Raw genomic sequence first — 18,275 nt, 5'->3', positions numbered from 1 at the left:
TTCCTTCCATCCATCCGTAAGAGCAATGGTAACAGAATGGTACCTTCTCTTGGAGTAAAAGAACACAAGGGAATTTTACATGCCTGAATGTGAGTCACTTCACCTCTCGGGGTCTCACCTCCCCTTTACATTAACTGGAGGTGACAAAGGACACATAAGAAGATGGAGTGAGGAAAGGTCAGAAATCGAGAGCATTCTGAAATATAAAATCTCAACCCCCAAATAAGGAAGCAAATCGCTGTAGGGCAACCGGTCGTCGATAGGGACAGCAAAGAACCACTGTCCAAAGGTAAGCATTTTAGGTTTAATTTCTACTCCTTTTGACAGAAGTAAAGTAACCACTGATTTACATACGGACCATAAACTTTCCCATCTCGGCAGCAGATAGGGCTAAAACTAAGACTGTGTTCAGCAATTATAGAATGCTTGTAGTTTTCTATTAATAATTAATACTAACCCTAGACACACACCTCTGGTATTCTTAAAGAAAAGGAAACTTTACTTAAGGTTTGAAGGGTTGGGCTTTCTCACATTTATTTGTCTTGACCTTGTCTCAACTCATAAGTGTAAACCCTCTTATAAAGATTTAAAGGAGATTTGAAAATGATACACTAACATTTCATTTTCCTGTTATTATTATGTCTTTATTTATTTATTCTTTCTTTCTTCTTCTTCTTCTTTTGGTTGGGGTCTTTTTTTTTTTCTTTCTTTCTTCTTATGGAACTGGGGATTGAACCCAGGGCTTTGCATATGCGATGTACGCACTTTGCCACTGACCTATATCCCAGCCCATATCTAATATTTATTTTATTTTATTTTTTAAGATGGGCACAATATCTTTACTATTTATTTTATTTATTTTTTATGTGGTGCTGAGGATCAAACCTAGTGCCTCACACATGTGAGGCAAGTGCTCTACCACTGAGCTATAACCCCAGCTCCTACATCTAGTATTTATTGAGCACATCCTACATACCAGGCTCTTAGCTGAGCGCTTCACTGAAACTACACAATAATACTATAAAATACATGAGCGCTGCTGTTCACAATTGCAGATGAGAAGGACCAGGAGAGTTTGGCTCACATGGCAACATCACATAGTAAATAAAAAGAAAGAATGTGAGCCCAAGTCTCTTTTTTTTTGCATAGAAGCTGAGCTCTAAACCACCAAGCCTTATTGATCCTGTTTAATCTAACCAAGTACAAGAGGAGGCTCAACCTTACTAAGATGTGTAATATGTGCTTGGCAAAACGTTCTTTACCTAATGAAATGATGTGCTTTGCTACCAATAGACACCGTTATTTTTCTATAAGGACCGGAAAGGGAAATCAAAGAGTTTTTTGCTTTGTTTTGTTTCAAACATATTGACTCCAAATTTTAGTAAAGGCTTAGAGATGAGCTCCAAGGTTAGCAGGAAAATAGGAAAAAAAAAAAATGGTTCCTTCTTTGGTCCCAAATCTCTTCCAACATAGATCTGAAATCTTGCTCTCCAGTGACTGCCAATTACTTCACAGTAAGAAGTATGGACTCCGGAGAGGTGGTGATAAACTAGACAAAAGAATGAGGAGTCACTTGTGGAAGTATGTACATATGCCTCTCAGATGAATTTTAGAGTCTTTAAACTAGTTTAATTTTAGAAATGGCATTATAGAAGCCCAATCTATAGTTTTTTAAAAAAAAATGTGAACAAATGTTTGATGTTAGACTCAGGGTGTATCTTTAGGATCAGAAGAGGTCACTTGGTCCCTGGACTCTCAGTGTGGCTCCTCTGTGACTGTTCTTGAGAATCGGACTAGATGTTTCAGAAAACGTAGCATTTTATCTTCTCTATGTCGGGATTTGCAATTTTCTAAAAGCAAACTGAGGAAATTTACAGCGATGCGGGCAAAATGAAGCCTCAGTTATATTCATTATGTCATTACCCATGATTAAAAAAATAGAAAAAAAATAAAACCCTCAATGTGCACCAGTCGGAGTCTGGCTGAATATCTATAGTGAATTATCCCACTATCATTACACAAGAGGGAAGAGAAGAGAATTCAGTGACCTACAGATATGTTCATGGCATATTCTCAAGGCTTAAAAAATTATCATACAAATGAACACACTGAGTAGCATACCAACTGCATTACAAATAAAATAAAGACTGGAAGAGCCTATGCATAGTCAGATACTGAGAGTGTTTTTCTTCTGATAGAGGAATTAAGGGTAAGGATAATTTTATTTTCTTCTTTTCTGCTTGCTTATGATTTTGGAATTTTGCAAAATGAACATGTCTGATTTTTTTCAATAATTAAAAATATCAACAAATATTTGTTTTGTATTTGAAAAATAGGACAACAGGACTCTCAGTCTTCTTGCGTGCCTTGTATTCTTCCCTGGGAGCTGACATTTCAGATGTACTCCCAGAATTCTGTCTGTCTTGCTCTATGGAAAGCCCTACAATGTCTTGTAATAATTTATAGATATTCCTTTTCCCAGGTTGATTTCATTCCATGCAATGGATGTGAATTTGCACACACTCCCTGGATTGGGGATGTTCTACTTTCACTTTCAACATTTTCCCTCCTAAGTTCCTTGGACACGTGTTCCTCCTCTCTTATGAGAGTGAAGTGCCCCCCACCCACCCACAACCTGATGTGCAAGGAACATTTTCTAAAAATCTGGTAGACCCATGAAAGTACAGATCATACCAAAACCTACCTACGCTATTCCTATAACATATATACCTATGATAATGTTTAATTTATAACTTACATATGGTAAGAAATCAACAAGAACTAATCATAAAATAGAATGATCACAGTAACGTCATTTCAGAAAAGCTAGGTGAATGTGATGTGCTTTCCCTTCCTCAAAAATATCTTGTTTATTTCTGAAATTTTCCATTGAATATATTCAGAGTACAATTGAGTGTGGAAAACTGAAACTGCATAAAGTAAATCCGTGAATGGGGAGGGGGACTGTGATTAATCAAATGAAAAGTATTTTGCAATTGACAATTTTTCTCTGTTGGTTAACAGAGGAAAGTCAATAGAGCCAGAAGCTTGCTTTTTTTTTTTCAATCATCCATGCAATTGATAGATCTCAAGCTGGGTAATGAAGAAGAGGATAGGACAGAGTGACAAATGTCCAAATCAAAAAAGATGTCACCCTTGCTTCTATTATTGCACCTGCTAGAATTTCCAACACAACGTTGACTACAAGTGGTGAGAATAGAGGTCCTTGCCATCCTGGGACATGAACAAGTACAAACAAGTTGTATTAGTTCCTTGAAAGACATAAACTACTAAGATCCTCACAAGGGAGAAATGGATACTCTAAACCGAATTGCAAAACAAAATTGAATTGATAACCAATATTCTCCTACTGTAGGAAAAGCCACACCCCAATGGTTTCCCTGATGAATCTTTAGGCACATGAGGAAGAAATAATAATGATTCTGTAATACTCTGTTAGAGAAAATGAGAACAGAGGGAATAATTTCTAATTCTTTTTATGAGATAATCATTATCATAATACCAAAATAAAATGAACATCTTTTAAGAAAGACAATCACACCTCAGTACCTCTCAAGAATATAAGTGTACAAATCCTCAAAAATATTAACAAATCAAATTCAGCAATTAAAACGAAAAGATTTATGTACCACATTCATGTGGGATTGATTCCAGGTGTGCAAGGTTGGTTTGGTTTTTCTTCTATTGGAAATGTCTATGAAGGATGCAGAACAGACACTGCACCTAATGGTGAGGAGATGGATGATCTCACACTAGGCAGAGGTAAAAGAGAAGGGTGCCTCTCCTCACCACTCTTAGTCAACTCTGTACTAGAAACCCTAGCTAGTGCAATAATACAAGAAAATGAAATCAAATGTGCAAAGACCGGAAAGGAGGAAATTACATTATTGTTCCATATAGATATTCATGCAAAAATTTCAAAAAATCAACAAAATATCATTCCACAACTGATAAGTGATTACAGCAAGGTCATGAGATACAAGATTAATCTCATAAAGTTTGCTAATTTTTATACTAAAAATAGACAGTTGTAATTTGAATAAAACAATTATAACATGTATGAATACAATATAATATATATTAACAACACAAATCCAAATGTGTGTGTGTGTGTATGAAATCTGTTTGCAGAAAACAAAATGAAACAAATTTTATGAAAGCAATGACAGAAGACTTACTTAAATGGAGAAATATTCAAAGTTCATGGATTGGAAGATTCAATATTGTTTGGATGCCCATTCTTTCTTTCTAACTTGATGAATGGATTCAATGCAATCACAATTAAAAGACCTGCAAGTTATTTGTGGATACAAAGTGATTATAAACATTGTTTGGAAAGGCCAGGAAATAAAGCATAACAAAAACAGTAGACAAGCCAGGCATGGTGGCACATGCCTGTCATCCCAGCAGCTTGGGAGGCTGAGGAACGAGGATTGTGAGTTCAAAGCCAGCCTCAGCAATGGTGAGGCATTAAGCAACTCAATGAGACCCTGTCTCTCAATAAAGTACAAAACAAGGCTACAGATCTGGCTCAGTGGCTGAATACCCCTGAGTTCAATACCTGTTACTCTCCCACCACCAAAAAAAAAAAAAAAAAAAGAAAGAAAGAAAGAAAAAGAAAAAGAAAAAAAAATAGCCAATAATAGTAAGAAGAACAAACTTGGAGAACTGACATTACCTGACTTGAAGATATACTGTAAAGGTGCAGTAATGAAGACAAAGTAGTAATGAAAAAAGAGTAGACAAAACAGTAACCAGAAATAATTTCAGAATCAGACCTACCCAAATGCAGCCAATATCTTTTGATAAAGGTGCAAAGATAATGCAATGGAGAGAAGTTTGTCTTTTGAACAAATATTGGAACCAGTGGATGTTCCTATGCTATCAAAAGAATTTGGGCATAAACTCCCCCCAAATTAACGCTAAATGGATCACAGATCAAAATGTAATACATAAAAGTTTAAAAGTTCTATAAGATGACAGAGGAGAAAAACCTAGGTAACCTACGGGAATGAGATTTTACATTTAACACCAAAATCTTGATTTATTAAAGGAAGAAAGTAATGGATCGCTGGTACCTTATTAAAATGAAAAGACCTGGGCTTTGTGAAGTAAGCTGTTAAGAAAAAAAGACAATCCTTAGAGTGGTGTTAGAGTCTGTAAACAACTCAGGATGGCGCCTGGAAAATGTTAGAGTCTGTAAACAAGTCTGGATGGCGCCTGGCATTTTGCCAGAGGGAGTGGTTTGTGAAGTAATGCCAGAGAGCCATTAAGTGTGGAGATTCCTTATTGGTTGACTGCTGTGTCGAGTTTATGTTAATTAGATAAGCTATGTGGAATGTATAAATACCTCTGTTATCCTACAATAAACGGCTCCTACTCCTGCTGTATCAATCTACACAAGTTGTTCTTCACCCCCCAGTTATTTTGCTGCAGCTGGACAGCGGCAGAGTGGGAGAGAGTATTGGCAAAATCCATGTTGGATATGCATCCCTATGCAAGAGACACAAAGAAATCTTTAAATTCAACAATAAGAAAATAAGCATCTCAGTTGAAAAAGTGGGAAAAGAGATAAGCAGACGTCTTACAAAAGGAGGTGAACAGATGGTAAACAAGCATATTAAAAAGATGTTTAGCAACTTTTGTTATCAGAGAACTGCAAATTAAAACATTCAGGAAGGACTACTATTTACCTATTGGAACGTTGACACATTTTTGACTAATATGCTAGCTTGTGTTTAGAACTATGTTAAAATTTCATGTATTACTAGTGAGAATGCAAAAAAGACACAATACTGTTAGAATGAAATTTTATAAATCAGCACTGAAAAACTAGGTAACAATCCATGTGGTAACAGATTAGGGTCAAAAAGCACATTCAACTTGATCTAATATGTAAAGCTACACAGAGAAATATGTATAGATATGTGTAGATCATAGATAATACATGCACGCATATTTCTTCACTGTGTCATCTGAAATTTCCCAAATGAATGACTTTCCAGAAGCAATGAGGTCACCTAACACCCAATTATGGTTTCTACTATCATCGCCAGTAGAAGGAACTAGAGATCCTTGGGGCAATGGCTAGTTTCAGGACGAGAGCTGGGCATGCAGAAGTCTCCTAATGCTGGAAAAAAAATAAAGAAGGGCTGAAACACACACAATAATTCTCATGTTGATGGCGGGTGTAACAGGGCAGAAGCGTCAACTGAGAGAGCCTCCCCCTTCAGGGGCAAAGCAGAAGTCATTTGAGCATTAACGTCAATCAACGAGAACCAGGTTAAAACCCAAAGTCTGAACCCAGAATACACGAGTCAGTACTGGGGCCAGGAAATTATTGAACATCAATGAATGGGGGGAGAAGTGACAAATCTTTCAGGAAGAATTCTAAATACACTATGCAGATTCAATAGGCTACAGGAGGCGAGGCACAACTTCGACGTCCTCACCTCTTTCCAAAGACTCAGCAATGGAAAGGGGGACAATTAGAAGAATTCTGTAGTGGAGAATCCTAGCAAAAATGACTTCAGCCAGCCAGCCAAAGCCAGTATTCACAGTCACAAGTCACTTTGATAGAACGGTACCCATGATATGACGTGATTAAAAAAAGGTACGTTTTATCTGTGATCTTTCTTTTCAAAACCTATAATCACAGTCTAATGAAGAGGAAAAACATTCATCAAATTCCACTGGAAGAAAATCCTACCATCAAACAGATCACCATTCTTTAAAAGTCTCAATGTCTGGGGGGAAGTGACTCAGTGGGAGAGCACTTCTCTAGTATGCAAGAGGCCCTGGGTTCCACCCCCAGCACTGCAAAAACCAAAGCAAAACAACAACAAAAAAACTCTCAAGGTTTTTGTAAATCAGAAAAATCTGAGATACTGCGAAAGCTAAAAAAATAACCTAAGCAGACAGGAAACATCAATGTCACATGGTAGAAATCATTATAAAGGGACTTTTAAGTCAAAAAATAAGAAAACATGAGGGAAGCGTGACTTTAGTTAATAACAATTCATCAATGTTGGTTGATTTATTGGAACAAATGCGCCCTAATAATTTAAGATGTTAAGAAGAGGAAACTGTGTGGATTTACATAGAATCTCTATAGTAAATGCTCAACTTTCATGTTCTAAAATTCTTATTGAAAAAAACTTGTGAGTCAAAAGAAGAATTTGCAGAAGGGGAACAAAAAAAGAAGATGAATTTCTCATTTCTCAGAGATTTGAAAAAAGAAAAAAAACCTTTTAAGTAATTGCCGAAAACTTGGTCTACCAAAGGACATGAAAGTGACCCTTTCTAATTTCGATTTAAGTAAGGGCTGAGCAGAAGAAAGACAGACAGTCAAAGGCTAAGGTGAGGATACTTGAATCTTCCTTCAGTGAAGGTCTAGAAGGAGAGAGCAGGTCCCAGGAGAAAAGTGTGGTCTTGCATTTTTCTATCAGTCTCATCTTTCTCAGCCTGTGAGTCACCCAGGGCTTGGATATGATATTCACCATATCCCCAGTGCCCAGGGCCTATCCCCCAGAGAATCTCTCCTGACTGACTCGAAGAACTAAGCTATGATTGATTGGATGAGATATTCAATACCTAATTGTGGCGTTAATAAATAATTGCTGCTTAATTTGCCAAATGAGTGAGGTCCCATCAATTATCCGAAGAAAGATTAAACACAAAAATTTTAAAGAGATGAATCCATTATTCTGGAAAAGTCTCTCAAGATTATGTTATCTGCAAGGATAATACAGAAACCACTTATTTTTTTTTTTCTGTGTGGAATTCTTTTTACCACCTCAGCCAAAGCAGCTTTGATGACTGCTATGATTAATAAGATGATTATTAGTTATTGATCGCCTTTTGTGGCCATTCTGATAGGTGAATTTAATGGTCCCTTAACGATCCAGCTCTGTCTATAAACTCAATGATCAATCTATTTTTGGGGGCTTCATTACATATATAAGAAAATTGACCAACATCACCCAGCCATTGATGGGGGACTTAGGACCTAACCCCTGATCTCTTTCAATGAAAAGTCCACACTCTTCACAGAAAATGATACTGCCTTCAAATGCTAGTGAAATCACTGATAGACCATTCATTGCTCGAGCACAGGTGTGTGTGTGTGTGGGGGGGAGAGAGTGTGCATGTGTATGTGTGTGTGTGTGTCTGTGAGATTTACTGCTGTCTTTCAATTTCTGAATGACCCACTTGAAGATGGGTCAGATTTGTGATTTTGTGATGTGCATGCCTGGTTAACAGAGGTGAGTGTTCTGTACAGTTTATGGTGCTATTTTATGCCAAAGGACAGAATCTCATGTTAAAAAGCAAAGCCATTATCAAGAACCTAAAAATCAGGTTTCAGAGTAGATTCTGGCATCCACGGGACAAATCATACCCAGGGAAATATTCTGTTCTCTACCCATTCAATTCAGTGATGAGAAAAAAAAAATAGATAAGCTACTTATTTGACACCGAGACTGGGAGTTACTAAATCTGGTGGATTAAGAAACAAAAGCAAATGTTAAGGTCTAAAGGAAACTCAGAGCACCTAGTTGGATCTAAAAATTCTGTTGTCATCTGGAGTGACCTAAGGATTCTCACTGCAGTACAATCTATGGTGATGCGATGGGTATAAGGAACAAGAGTACATCCTAAGGAACAGCTCCCCATCAGCAGAAAGTTCCAGAACACCTAAAAAACATTGTTGGGAGACTCTGAATTTATTGTATGACATTAATAGCCAAGCTGGGTGTCCTCTGCTTCATAAATTAGAAAAGAATAAATAAATAAGGTGGACACGAATGCATAAATACAGCCCCTGTGTGAAGGCTCCGGAATACATAGGAACACTCAGTGCTGCTACTAATTTTATTTACATCTCAGAGCAACAAGAGCAAAATGACAGAAGCACTGTTATCTTTTCTGAAAAAGGGGAAAATATGTTGGGTTGTTTATCAAAGTAAGAGAGTAGAGTTCTGGGGGACATTGGTTTGATTTCTTCACCAAGAGCAAAGGCCCCTGTTTTTTTTTTTTTTTTTTTCCCAAAGGAGACACGCACATCTGTCAATCATACCACATCTCCCTGGCCCCTATGCAAGGGTGCAACCTATGCGTGGAGTTTTGCAAGTTATTTCACAATGCAATTAATTTGCAGCTTAGATAATTAAGAGTCTGCCATGTTAAACAAATGAGACGAAGCTGAGAGATGAAAGCTGTGATGGTGTCAACTCTCAAACCCCAACACAGAAAATGAGCTACACGTCCCCAAGTCACAGCAGTTACCATGTAGGTAGGTACTTCAGTGTTATGTATTCTCCTGAGCCCAGAGTGGTTTACCACGGTTATGTTCTCACCCTGAGCCCTGCAGCCAAACTTCCCTGGACCTCTCCAGCTACATTTCCTTCCAACATGATTACAGTATCTTCCTTTGTTTGCTTTAGTTAGAGAAAGTTCATTTTCAGAGCTCTGCCATATCATCTTTTCCAGCTTTTTAAAAAATGGCTTACATGGGCACCATCACACAAACAATCATTCACTTCTTTGACTCCGAGTGATTTTTGAAACATTTCTCATTAAAACATAGCTTGGAGTTTTAAAAGCTTATATTTTGAGTCATTAATTCAATATATAAAATGAAATAGTCATCACTAAGATATTAGTCATTAGCAGACAATATAAAGGGGACTGATTTCCATGGTTCCATTTCCAAAAGCATTTGTTAACAGTTTACTGAATTTTCAAAACTTTTTTTCTAGTTAAAGGTCTATTTAATTGGGATCCAACTGATACTGCATATGGAAGATTCATTTTTATATTTAGAAGGTAAATTGATATGAATATCAAGGGGTTGTGTGAATGACAGTTGAATCAGTGAGATATAAATTTGAACTCAGATCGGCAACTAATATTGGTCAAGTGGCCTAATCTCTCTAAAGCTCACTGTATTTACCTCCAAAACTCCACTTGGCCCCTAGCCTTGTAGGCACAGTTAGAAATGTACTTCCTTCCTTCTGGAAACCATAGAAAGTGGGACAAATATGTTGGTGGAGGGGAAAACCCTTTTTCCAGTAATTTAGCTACTGACAAAGCAAAGTTGCAATCCCTGAAAGAGGGAAAATAAATTAATCAAGCCTTTGATAGCTGTTTTTCTGTGTGGAGGTACTTTGCAGATCAGGAATGAGGGTGGGGAGACCCAGTAGTACAGTACGGTTTTGTGCAGGGAAGAAGACACAGATCAGAATTTAGGGAGACTGCAGGAATTGCAGAGTAGAATACATGAAAAGAGGTCACTGTGGAGTGATTCTTCCCCAGAGATCTGCATGGAAGAGTTGCATGAGATTGAGGACAGAACAATTTTCAGAGCTCAAACACAGTTGGAGATATTAGAGGTCCTTCTGCCACACCAGAACAGAATGACTGCATGAACATTTGAAGCGTTCCATAAGGACACTCAGCAGTAAATTAACCTTAACTTTTAACTCTACAACTCCTCTCAGAAAGATTAATAATAAGCCACAAAGAAATAAAGCAGATACACAGTAACTGAGCTGTCATAAAATTCTAAGTCCAGTCTTCGTATTGTTACACAACATTCCAGCGTCGGATAATGGAATGCTTACAGTGTTTATTATGCAATTACCACATAGGAAAAACAAGCAGAAAAGGGAGAAGGGTGATTGGAAGAAAAAGGACTCGATATAAACAGACACATAAAGGACTAAGATAATAGCATTAGCAAAAAATGACTGACTTTCCTATCATCCATGGAGCTTCTGTGGAACAACATGGAACTGCAACTGAAATATCTCTAAGCCTTAGACTCTATTTAAGAAGGAGTCTCCAGGGAAACCCAAAACAACTGAAAAGACAAAAGCAGATGCTAGAAGACAGTTTAGCCCTAACACCAGAGCTACATCAAGCAGTAAATACAGCTTAATTCCTGACCACAGGAGCATAAGACCTCACAACAAAACCTGGCTTCCCCAGCTCCTTGTACCTGATACAGCATGTCCAGGTTTCTAACAAAGCTTACAAGGCATGCTAAAAACACTCAGAGGAGACAAAACAATCATCAGAACCACAGAGAAAAATGATGTCAATTTTGGAGAATCGGACCAGAAAACGGGCACAGAGTGATGGATTGCTATGGTAAGTTCCCACATTTGGGGGAAAATATGTAAAACCAAATAACACACAATGTTTTTATAAAAAGGTGTCAGCAAATATGATTGATTATTAACATTCACAAGAGTTTACAAGAACCACTTGGCAATAAACCTGCAGTTACAGATTTATAAATTAAAAAGTGAGAAGTTGGATTTTGTTTCAGATTAATTATATGCACAACATCAATTTCCTAGCAAATATATTTTTTATTTTTGTTTGCTAATTTCCTGTCTGTGAATTTAAAAGAGAGTTGGTATGGTATTTGATAAATGTCAAAATTTGTAATGGACCAAGATGCATTTTCAATATTTTGTAATGTTTCAAACACAATGTCATTTGTTTTCTGAAAACTATTGGCAAGCATATATAAAAATATCTAAAAATCTTTTTGGTGGTAGCCCACAATTTCATGTTTTCCAAAGTAAACCTACCTTTTACTCATACCTTTTATCATTTGAAGAAATGAGAAATGTACCAACACCTAAATCATAGAAATATAAGCTTCTTATTATACAGGACATTGGAACATGACCCCCTCAGACAAAGAATATGCTTTGGATTTGCTGTTTTAAATATGGGGTACTTCATTTCAATATTAATGATGTCATTTCATAAAAAGACTCTTAGCCTTGATTAATTTTAGCTTATAAAAATCTTTTGAAATATACTCTATAAAAATCTATTATTTTCTTGACAGTTCCCTATAGAGTACAGTTAAGTAACTGTCATAATTTTTATTCTTTGTTCGATATTATTTTATGCCTAAGAGTTCTTTTCTACAAAAACTTAACAATAAACATGTGATTTATTAAATCATGATTTTTTTTTGTATATACCAATCACGTTTTCTATATTGAGATCTTTTTAAACACTTATTTTTTTTCCCAGCTCAAATTTTCCTAGGTCATATATTGCTAGCTGAGTTTTTTTATGAAGAAGTTTACATGCTCTGATACATTTTTAGGATTATAAAATTTACCGTGCATGGTTTAATTGGCTGTCGGTTTTTAATATGCTGATTGCTTTCGTCCCCATGGGATGAAAATTTCATGTCTCAATTGCTCCCCATACCTCACAGATTCCCAGGATTTCAGCATCCTGATTGGACTGTGGATTCACTTCTTTCGCTCACTCCCCCTGGATTCTTGTAGCGTGTACTCACCATGGGATCCAAATAGTGAAGCTAAATGGTGAACCTCAAGTCACAGTGTCAAAAGACTTCTGACTCTATATTATAATTTCCTTTCTTCCATCTCCCAATTTCTTAGCAAGCTGGGATGAAAGAGGGATGTGGCTGTTTGGCAGGATTTTGAGTGTAGGGAACATGCCCCCTAAAATATATGCTCAGTTATCACTTATCGCCAATCTATTTAGTGGGTGTGTGTCTGTGTATGTGTGTGGGCGGGTGGCGGGGTGGCCAGGGAGTGGAGAGAGCTTCAGGAGAATGTGGCCATGGTTTATATGTGTACCTTGGGCAGCTCAGGTAAGGGGTATGTGATTTCCCATGTACTACTCTTGCAACTTTTCTATAGGTTCGAATACTATGAACATACACAAAATGAAGAGATCTGATAAATGAGCTATTCGAAGACTATCTTGATTGAGTTTTCTTCCCCATCTCTTTTGCATTCTGACTGGCCCTGATTGCTACTTCCCCTCCCGTCCTGTCATCCATGCTGAGACAGAGAGGTTAATATGTGAACGACAGAGGAGAATTTATAAACTGCCTGAGATACATATTCTGATCACGACCCACCCACTTTCTCCGACAGTCACCATAAAAATTAGAATGGAATTGGCCTTTAAGATTCAGAATAACTCAATGAATGTTTATGGACTAAATACCATTCCCAGTGACTAATGACTTTCCATGTATCCTATATTCTAGTTTTCACAATAAAGACACAAAGCAGGTATCCTTGTGACTCCTTTTGGATGGAAATTCACAGAGGTTACAAGCATGTTTGCCAAGGATCACGACATTCTTGAGAAAACTAGAAACTGAATCTTTGCCCCAATGATGTCAAAAGCAGTTTCTATAGCCATTTGCTCCAAAGAGCCTAAAACCAAAGAAGCAACTCCATTCAGATAAGCCGCTCAACAGGAAGCTTATTTAACCCAAGTCTCGGTTTCTCATATATAAAGAAAATGTGATGCATCCTGTAAGATTTTAAGAAATACACAGGATCTCAACCGAGTTTGGTGACACCCGTGTGTAATCTCAGTGACTCGGGAGGCTGAAGTAGAAAAATAAAAATGCCAGGTCACCCTGGGCAACTCAGTAAGACTCTCAGCAATGTAGAGAGACCCTGTCCCCAAATAAAAATAAAAAGGACTGAGATGTAGCTCAGTGGGAAGTCATCCCCAAGTTCAATTCCCAGTAGTATAAGAAAAAAAATATGTGCATATATATATATATATATATATATATATATATATACATATATATATATATATATACACACATATAAATGTATATACATATAATCATATATATAAATTTTGATTTCATATCAATGATCAAAATAGTAAAGGCAGAAAGCCAGGGCTGGGGCTGTAGCTCAGTGGTACAGCGCTTGCATACCAGGTGTGAGGCACTGGGTCCGATTCTCAGCACCACATATACATAAATTTAAAAAAATAAATAAAGGTTCACCAACAAATAAAAAAATATTTATATTGAAGGCAAATGGTGAAGTTCAAGTTGTAAAGTAGTTGTGTCAATATTTCCTGACTCTTTTTGCTTTCTTTCACCCCCCAATTTCTTAGTGTGTATATATATGTATTACATATATATACACATATACATATATATTTCATATACATATATAAATATATATGTGTATTATTGTATCACCAATGTTTAGTTACAGGTACTTAAAAATAAAATCATTTCCATTAGTGTATAGATAACTAGCCTCAATACCTTCTGAAGTTTTGTTTTTATTATGGAAGAGCCTTTCTTATTTAAGTGATCCATATTTCCTCATGCCAAATACAACACGATAAGTTATTAATGTTCTTTTCAGTGACTATTTTTCATTGGTTTTCTTGTTAAAACAGTCATGTAATTCTCCCAGTATTTTGCTGACACGTATTTTCTGTATTTTTATAAACCTTAATTTCCTTGAAAGGTTAAAAAATGGTGAGAATTCATCAAGTCCTAAAAGGGAGACCAAGAAAAAAAAAAACTGATTTAAAGTGCCTCTCTGAATCCCATTTAATCAATCATTAATTATTTATTGGACAAATACTATGAGGCCAGCTTGTATGAAAGTGAAATATGATCTCTTCAATCCATGAGAAATGACTAACATGAGAAATTTAATTCAGAGTATAACACAATTTCATTTATAGAGGAGAAACTAGAAGATTTAGTGGCCAGTGTTTTGGGGGATGGCTGAGTCCATTTAGTTAATAGAAAGGATAAAACTACTCAAGACATTTTCTAGAGTTTGGAAAATAAATCCGTTTCTACCTGTGATGGTCACATTACAGACTTTGGATTTAACGAAATGTCCCTGGAGCTTCTAGGAAGAGCCCACCCTCCTACCACTCTAAGTCCATTCTGTAGGCAAGAACTTGAGAACAACCTGGGAACTTGTAAGACATGGAGAAGTCAGACCTTACCCCCGACCTACAGACTCAGAATCTGGATTCAGCCATGTTCCAAGTTTATTCCTATGCACCCTCACTCTTGAAAATGACAGATCTTGTCTGTCTCCTTTTTAATTTTTTTTTCCTTTCTGATGTTTATAGGCGAAAAGAACCACAAAATTATATATTTGTCTGAAATTTGATGGTCATGAGAAAGCAGAGAGATGTTCTAGATAGATACCCCATGCAAAAATGCAAATATTTTCCTGGCTTCCAAATATTCCAAACCTGTCCCTGCTAAACACTTATTGGGAAGTCAAAGTAAGCACCCAGAACATTCCCGGAGCGGATTGGACTCAATTCTAATTATCTACTATAACAATGGGCTTAATTAGTCTAGTTTGGGAAATGAATGGGTTTTTCCATTTATAAGAACTGCTGATTAATTAAGCAAGAACTCACTCCAGGCAATGTATTTCTGGATGTAGGACAAGAGGTCGTGAAGGATATATCAAAAGTTTAGCCACTGGCCCACGGGGTCATGCAAGTTAACATACTCTCTTGCAAAGTGCTGCATCAAAGGGTCCCATTATACTAAACTCGAGGAAATACCCACCATATTTAGGGGAGAAATGCAGCATCGCTTTCTGTGTATTAGATGTTTTTTATTTAAATTCCAACCAGAAAGATTCCCTATGGCTCAGCATTTGAAATCTATTTGGTAATTTACCTTAGAGCAATGTTTGAATAATGAAAAGGTTTATTTAAAAAAAAAATTTTTTAAAGCAACTAGGGAAAAAAAAAACAAAAAACAACAAACCACCTTACTTTCCAAGGGCAAAGCATTCCAGTTTTACAGATGAATCCTTTGCGGCTTGTATAGTTTCAGGAAAACGGACTTCAATCTTTGGTTCATATTCCCCCATCACACCTGTTAAATATCAAAAGAGCTAGCAGCATTTCCAGAGAATGGAATTTTCCTAGGAAGTAAACGCTTCATTAACCCAAACTTGATTATTTGGTCTCAATAAGAATTCGTGTTTTCCAAAGAACTGGATACAGCTATGGTTTTATAAAGGATCCTTCTTAGAGATAGCTAGACCCACCTCCCCTTCCGGGATCCAGGGGCTGGGTCGGTTCAGGAATAGGAATTTTGCATTAAAAATGGTAAGAAGTGTGATACAGCAGCATATTCCAAGCTATCAGTATTTCTGTGGCAAAATATATGAAGCAGTCACATGAACTGAGATAAAAAGAAAAATATCTGTAGGTCCGAAGCTTTAGTTTTCTGAACATGTATATATATAGATATATAAAAGTCTTTACGGTTTTAATACTTCCAATAAGGAACTGTGGCCATAGGCTGAGATTAAAATAAGGTAGTGTTCTAATGTGTTATAAATACATTATCTGCCAGACAAGTTGTGATAAACAGAAATATATCTTATTATTTCAATTAAGTTAATCAAAGGCCCCTTGAGATTCTTTAAAAACTTTGATCATGTTTTATTTTTAGATATCAAACATAGGAGTGACATATTCCAAAAATACATGGGATTTTTGGTGCAACTGCAGAAAATGTGACAACTACAAGATAAATAACTCATTTTTTTAAGACGTTGATCTTTGCAAACATTGAAAGAGGTTCCGGTGGGGAAGTTAGAGTACTACTTCATTCTGCTAAACTGACAAGCTTTGAATTGGCTTTCTTGCCATCTGAGGTTTCTCGTATGCCCACTTAAAAAAGGTTTAATTCATTTATATTATGTACAATGGTACAGGTCTACTTTTACCTTAAATATAATGAAGATAATAGAAGGCATGGAGAAGGGGGTGGGAGTTGGGAAGGGGTTCGGCAGAAATTAAGAACAGAAGAAAAATGGGTAAACTATGTTAGGATCTCCTCCTGTGGTCATGTGTATTCACTGAAGAGACTTATGAATACATCTAAGGGTTGCCCAAATTGGAATTAAGACCTTGAAAACATGTTTGGGTAGTTAGTGATTATGAAGTTCTTCCATAAGTACTCTCCCTGTGGAGTGGGTTTCACAGTTCTGCTGGCGTTTATATAATATTCTTGCTTGTCTTTTTGCGGGGGAACAGAAAAATTCTGGGAGGTATTGCATTTCAAGTCCAAAACCTGATCATATAATGCACTCACAGATTTTTTTTTTCTGTCTTTACATATCCCACTGTGCACATTTAATTAAAGAATCAACTAGAGGGTTTTTCCACTTGGATGACTCCAGTCATTTCTCATTCTCTGAACCAACCGGCTAAGCTACAGAACACATCAGAGGCCAATCTGAGTTATGTTCCTCGGAGAAGTAAAATTAGTCTGGATCTTGCATTTCATTTCTTTGGAGTGCTCATAATTAATGTTGGTTTTCTTTGCTTTCCAAACGTATTATCTTTTTTTTTTTTTTAATTTATGTTGCTATTTGGCTAGGAAAGGGATAGGGGGCATTAAACAGGTTCCCATATATGTTCATTAAAATGATATTAATTTAAGGATAGAAATGTAGCTGCACCCACACATGCACACATACACACATGCCAATCCCCCCTCCCCGACAAATATCATCTTTTTATTTTTTTTTTACAGATTAATTCTTAAGCAAAGTGAAATCAAGCTGTCCCAATGTCTGAAAGGAGATGGCACAGTGTACTCCAAACCAGGTATACTGCACCACGTGGGTGCATTGCAGAAGTTTTCTATCGTAACTGATTTGCATTACACTGGTGGACTGAACCTTCGACTCATAGCTTCGGGTGGATTTGGCTCCATTGAACAGAAGGGAAGCAGACAGCACCCCAACCCCACCCCCACCCCCACTCTGGAAGAGCCACAAAGTAGAGTCCCAAGAGAACTCTTCATCTTACCATCGGTGCGTTGCACTAAAGGCGTGGGGGGTCCTCGGACGCTCCTCCGGGCCTCCTTGTTGGTTATGAAGCAGGTGTAGTTGCCCACGTCCGAGGGCTCCACCTTAGCAATGTACAGGTTTCCTGTCTCTTGAGATACAAACCGCCTCTTGTCCTCTTGCACATATAAGGAGTTATCATTGAAGGTCCAGGCATACGATAAATCTGAAAAAAAAAAAAAAAAAAAACAGGAAAAAAAATACATTAACCTTATGGTATCTGTTCTTATCTGAGAATCATGTGCTCAATGTCACTATCATTAGAATGAAATTGTGACCCTATTTGTTCCAGTGAGAGCTGCAGATCTGGTGTGTAATTTTATGGTTCCCTTATTTCCACATATATCCCAGTTGGGAGGTCAGTGATGCTCTTGCCTTGCCCATCATAGGGTGGTGTGGGACTCAGGGCAGATGACAGGGTGTCAAGAGAATCAGTGGATGCATGTATTAAGGAAAGCTAGAAGATGTATAAACCATCCCAGGTTCAACGCACACTGAATTTCTTTAGCAATAGTGCTTTTGAAGCGGTGTTTCTCTATGATATTGTCAGAAGGTTGAACTTAACTG

General features: G+C 37.0%; 1 protein-coding gene across 1 annotated transcript in view; it reads right to left on the bottom strand.

The window, feature by feature from the left end:
• Positions 1-18,275, bottom strand: part of Cntn6 (contactin 6) — a 161,409-nt gene that overhangs the window by 82,940 nt on the left and 60,194 nt on the right. The window contains exons 4-5 of the mRNA XM_027931907.3: positions 17,671-17,874; positions 15,616-15,718 (exon numbers count right to left, since the gene is read on the bottom strand). Coding sequence (XP_027787708.2) covers positions 15,616-15,718; positions 17,671-17,874 — 307 coding nt within the window. The remainder of the gene's footprint in view (positions 1-15,615; positions 15,719-17,670; positions 17,875-18,275) is intronic.

Source organism: Marmota flaviventris, chromosome 20 (genome assembly GCF_047511675.1).
Source record: "Marmota flaviventris isolate mMarFla1 chromosome 20, mMarFla1.hap1, whole genome shotgun sequence".
In the NCBI taxonomy this organism is placed as follows: Eukaryota; Metazoa; Chordata; class Mammalia; order Rodentia; family Sciuridae; genus Marmota; species Marmota flaviventris.
The sequence above is the reverse complement of the archived record's forward strand: the minus strand, read 5'-3'. Positions and strand labels throughout refer to the sequence as shown.